The following is a 6,000-nucleotide window of genomic DNA, read 5'->3' as shown; positions in this document are numbered from 1 at the left end:
TGTGAAAATATCATAATGTGAACCCAATAGCACATTGTTTTTTTTTTCTCTAAAAGGTCATTTTTATAATGGAAATTGCACTACACTTTCATCATCTTATGTTCCGTTATAAGAATCAATTTTGAATGCCTTTGTGATATTTTTCTAAAACACATTTCTGGAGCTCACTACCATAAAACAATTTGCACTTTCTGGTTTATTGAGCTTTTCTGTTAGCTCAATCTATTATAAACAGGTAGGTAAACTCGATCTTATTGCATTTGCGATAATACCTATAACTGGAATTCTGTGGGTTTTTACATTACAGTATTATGGTGAAATGAGTTCCCCTTCACTGAAATCCTTCTTCAATGTATAAATACATTTTCAGAATCTTCTCTTCCTTCCTATTTACTTATTAAAATGGTGAAGGGAAAGGGACCAACGGAAAGTGCAGTTGCTGGCACTGCTAGGAAACGAAACAAAATTGATTTCGAAATGAAGATTAGTTAAGAAGTACGAAGCAGCACAAAGTTTGTCATCTATTGCAGAGAATTAGGCCTCGCTGCTTTAACAGTGAATACTATTTTAAGGAACAGTGCACATATAAAAGAACATGTTAAAAGATCAATGCATTTAAGTTCAATAGTAATCACAAAACAGCATTGACATAAGCACTGGGAAAGCAACTTGGTGACTGTCTCCAATGGAGCCTTTATCTCATGGCTTTTCCCAACCTCGTATTGTTTGGCATTACAAGAATGCAAAATAGGATGACCTGCAAGATTTCTTTTCCTTGGTCAGATTACTGTTTCAAAACTTCTGATGTTAACTTTGCTCAGATCGTGTCAGTGAAATTATTCTTGCAGGAATGGAATCCTTTATCCCACACTCCACTTAAAATCTTGCCCTTTATCTAAACCCTGGTTTTCCAATAAATGCTAAAGCTGTTCAAGAGAAGAATGTTGCATATCGTAATTGACTTGTTTCTAATTCTTCAGTTTCATTTTCTGCCTACACCAAAGCTCTCAACAATTGTAAAGCAGTTATTAATCAGTCCAAACTAGAATTTGAACAGGCTAAGAGTAGAAAACTTGCTTCTTGCCCTAATGGTAGCCGAGCATTCTGGTCTTTTGCCAAAGCTATTGGACGCAACTTTTGCCCATCGCTGACCTGCTAGCATCTCATTTTCCTTCCAACTCATGTATTAGTGATCTTGGTAAAACACCTCCCACCATTCCCAACACGCTCCATTCAATGCCTCCTGTGGTGTTCCGTCAAAAGGATGTCAGAAGGATTTTGACAAATCGTGATGCTAAGAAAGCTTCAGGTTCCGATGGTATTTCTCCCCTTGTTCTCAAAACCTGTGCTCCTAAACTTACTCCTGTTCTTTGCCACCTTTTTTCACTTTCTTATTCCAAAGGTGTTTTTCCTTCTGCTTGGAAATTGTCAAAGATGGAAAAGCTATTAATAATATGGATGGAAAATCACATTCAGAAGCAAGTGCCCCCAAGTCCAATGGCCATTCAAGCAAAAGCAAGAAGTATTGTGCAGTATTTATGAAGATATTAAGGATAAGTACGGCAAACTCCAAGCCAAGTTCATGGCAAGCAACGGGTGGTTTAATAGGTTCAAGCATCGCGCTAGTTTCCAAAACATTAAAGTATGTGGTGAAGTCACCAGTGCCGATTCTGCAGCTGCAGAGAAGTGTTGGAAAAAACCCCTTCTCAATCTCCATAGCCCTCAACTTCTGCAGCGGTGTGCTTATCAGCTGGAGAGTTAATTCTGGTAATGATGCTCGAAAGACAAAACTTGCTGATGTTATGCCACTCTCCTCCCTCTTTTTGTAATTTTATAATTTTGAAATTTTTGTAATTTTGTACAAGTTTTTACGTACACTTTTGTAATTTTTCCTGCGCATGAAATAAAAGAAATTGAATAAATAATTCTATTTACATATTCGTTGAACATTTGTTTTTTGCTTCAATCAAATGCAGTCAAATTTGCGAGTGTTGCATAAGCGTTTAGGGAAATTCCGACTTACATAGAGTTCTGCGGAATGCAACCCTTGTGTAAGTGGTTGTGTATATATATATATATTATTATTAGTATGCACAATCGGTTAGATTTTAGTTTAATGATTACTTTTGTGCAACGTTAATGCCATTGTAAGTATGCCAATTGGACATTATATGTGCCTGTATATATATATATGTGTGTGTATGTATGTTTTTGTTTTAATGGTGTTTTGACTTATAAGTATTATTGTGCATACAAATCTGGTAATCAAGTTAGCCCAACAAGGTTATCTTAATTCAGCATGGCCTATACATATTAATTTTAAGAAGTATATTACTATATGATAATGAATTTTTCATTACACTTTACTGATGAATTTTCATTACTTTCGGCTAAGATTATATTAAAACTAATGGTTATGTTTATGTCAGTATTAATTTTAAATAACAATACATTTACATATATTATAATATTATAATATAGAACATTCCATCACATGGCCGTCAATCCCCGACTTCTTCGGGGGCTTTGAGTGGACTGACAGCCCACCTGATGCAATGTCTCATACCTACCCGTTTATGTTGTCCCTATCCCAGTTTAGCCATTTTTGCTATATTAATTTAACTTTCAATTTTACTTTTTAAATTTAATATATTTCATTTACTTTAGTTTAAATTTTTATAATCGTTCTCTACAGCAAACTGTGATAGGGGACACAAAGCCCAACAGGTAAGTATCCGATATTGTGAAGGCTCTTACCCACTGCTACTGTCCTGATGAAGTTGTAGATTAGAGAGAGGTTATTTCCTGCCTTCTAATTGTTATATAGGTAGCGAAGCTTTTTACTGCGCAGTCGTACTTACTTTATACTGTGTTGTGATGGTGCATTAGCCTCAGGCCCCGACTATGCTAATGTCTGCTGTGGGGGGGTGGGGTCTTTGTTTGTTGGGTGGTTGATTTTCTGTTAATTCCATATGTAATATGCCAACATTGGATTTTAAGTTTGTCTTATCAAATTGTATTTATATGAGTATTTACATTTGCTTTTACCTTTGTATTTACATATGCTTTTACTGTTATTTGTACATTTGTTTCTGCCTTACCTCAGACTGTGCCGGTAATGCTTTTCTATATATATATACACACTTTAAAATATTTTTTCCAAAGTTCTGAAATCTCAGTGCATCTTATTGTTGTTCAGCAAATATGGTAATTACTTAAGTAAAAAAAAAAAAAAAAAAAATAGCAGCAATCTCTTTAATTGAGGTAAGTTGCATTAAAAAGCTTTCCACAATTTCTACTTAGCTGAAGGGTTACCCTTAATTTTTTCCAAGATTTTGCACTTGATGATTGAGATACTGGATTTTTTTCCCCCCCATTTGATTGTTATCAAACTCTTCAACTTTTTCTCCCTGTTTGTTCATCCTTACATCAACACAACAGGATAATTTCTGTTCTCTGTTGAATTAATTACATGATTATTATAAGAGTAACATAAACTTGAAACAGAAAGAAAAAAAAATTAAAAAAAAAAATTTTTTTTAAAAATGGCATCAGTTTACATTGATTCTGAATTTTATGTAGAGCCTGTATAATTTTACCTTTTTTATAAATTTATATTATGATTTGGCCAACTGATACATAAATCTGATTTTAAGGTTAATGATTACTCATATAATAGCTGTTTCTTTTAACAGGCACAAGAAGATGTGTCCAAAAATCTGGTTTTAATGAAGAACATGCTGTATGGCACTAGTGACCAGGAACCTCAAACAGATATAGTAGTAGCTCAGTTAGCACAGGAATTGTACAACTCAAATTTGTTGTTACTCCTTATACAAAATCTTTCTCGGATAGATTTTGAGGTTTGTACTGTTCATATTTTTCAAGCGGCTTTGCATGATCTACTCTACAGTTTGTTGTTTATTAGGCTATGAAAAGAAATGAGAAAGACATTAAAAATTTTTATGTTGTATACTTTTTTTTCTTAATTTTCTTATATTTGTGTATTCTCTCTATTATATTTTTAAAAAGCATGCAGGCAACTCTTGGTTTATGAACATTCGCTATAACGAACGTCACAGTTCATTCAAAATTTCTTAAGGTCGCCAATAGATAGAGTTCCTTATAAATGAAATGCCAAATGTATAGTGAACATAATTGTAAGATTTAAATAAATAAACTTTTAAAAAATTTATTTATTGCAATAATTATCAGAAAATTATTATATGATAATTATACTGAACTGTTCTTGGTTAATAAAACTAATCTAGCCAGTAAAAAGTGTTTGTTTACATGCAATGCCACGTAGAATGTTTCTCATGGGAAAGAAATCGAGGATTCTCTCTATTATAATATTAGCATTAGCATTAGTAGAGGCATTTGATGCAAGAAAGCAAGCTTATGCAGCATCAGCCAAAAAAAAAAAAAAAAAAAAAAAAAGTAACATAAATAAATAAAAAATAACCACTTCCACTTCACCCCTCTGTTCGTTCGAAATACCTGTCCAGCTGAGCCTTAAACTTATTTAGGCTATCAACTTCCACGACAAGGGATGGAAGTCTGTTCCACCTACCAACCACCCGCTGGCTAAAGGCAAATTTCCACACATCTATCCTACATCTGTCTTTCCTCAATTTGAATTTATGCCCTCTCAGGTGATTATTCTGAGCAAGAGGAAGAATCCCATCAGCATTGAGCATGCTCAAACCATTCAAGGCTTTGTACACCTCTATCAGATCACCTCGCTGGTGCCTAGTTTCCAGACACTGTAATTCGCAAAACTTAAGCCTTTCTTCGTAACAGCACCCCTTTGTCCCATTCACCAATCTTGTTGCCCTTCTCTGTACTCGTTCCAGCAGCTCTACATCCTTCTTGAAATGAGGCCACCAGGCCTGTATACAGTACTCTAGGTGTGGCCTGACCATTGCCTTATACAAGGGAATAATCACCTCCTTATCCCTGCTAGAAAAATTCCTATATATCATTGACAATACACCATGAGCTACTCTTGCAGCCCGTCTGCACTCCTCAGAGAACTTCATATCTGCCTGCACAACCACCCCCAGGTCCCTTTCATTCTCTACCACTGTCAGTGTAGTACCACAGAGTTGATACGTTGCTCTGGGGTTGCTGTTTCCCATATGTAGTACTTTACATTTGTCAGTGTTAAACTTCATTTGCCACCTCTCAACCCATCTGCTCAACCTTTCCAAATCCTGTTGCAGCAGCATGGTGTCAGTAGTGTCCTTGACAACCCTGCCAACCTTCGTATCGTCTGCAAACTTGGACATTAAGCCTGATATACCATCATCAATATCATTTATAAATACAGAAAACAATAAAGGACCCAATATTGAACCCTGAGGGACTCCACTAATAACATTAGTCCACGATGAGCAGCGTCCATTGATTACCACTCTCTGTCTTCTCCCCCTCAACCACCCCTTTATCCATAGCAGCAATTTGCCTCCAATGCCACACTGCTCCAATTTGTGCAGCAGTCTTCCATGTGCAACAGTATCAAAAGCCTTTCTAAGATCCAAGTATATAATATCAAAGTTATTCCCTACATCCAGTTCTTTTGTGACTGCATCATAATATCCAATCAAATTGGTCAGGCAAGACTTCCCCTTAACAAAACCATGCTGTGTCCTAGCTATAACTAAAGTCTTGTCTAGATGATCCTGCAGTGCTTCTTTAACCAGTGCCTCCATTAATTTTCCGGGAACAGAAGTTAAACTCACAGGTCTATAATTACTTGTGTCAGCCTTTGATCCTCCTTTGTGAATTGGGGTCACATTTGCACATCTCCAGTCCATGGGTACCTCCCCTGAGTCCAAGGAAGCTCTCATAATTATGGCTAAGGGTTTGCTTACTTCCTTTGCTGCCTCCTTTAATATAACTGGATAGATCCCATCCACCCCAGGTGCCTTTCTTGTGTTTATCTTCAACAATTTCTCCTCCACTTTGCTCTCAGTTATTACAAGATTCTCTAGCTTA

General features: G+C 35.9%; 1 protein-coding gene across 1 annotated transcript in view; it reads left to right on the top strand.

The window, feature by feature from the left end:
* The window catches only part of Mo25 (calcium binding protein Mo25), a 206,060-nt gene that overhangs the window by 71,048 nt on the left and 129,012 nt on the right, over window positions 1–6,000 (top strand). Inside the window, exon 3 of the mRNA XM_090386628.1 lies at window positions 3,696–3,863. Within this exon, the coding sequence (XP_090242754.1) occupies window positions 3,696–3,863 (168 nt within the window). The remainder of the gene's footprint in view (window positions 1–3,695; window positions 3,864–6,000) is intronic.

This window comes from Mastigoproctus giganteus, chromosome 1, assembly GCF_048544385.1.
Source record: "Mastigoproctus giganteus isolate SK-2022 chromosome 1, ASM4854438v1, whole genome shotgun sequence".
Lineage (NCBI taxonomy): Eukaryota > Metazoa > Arthropoda > Arachnida > Uropygi > Thelyphonidae > Mastigoproctus > Mastigoproctus giganteus.
The sequence above is the reverse complement of the archived record's forward strand: the minus strand, read 5'-3'. Positions and strand labels throughout refer to the sequence as shown.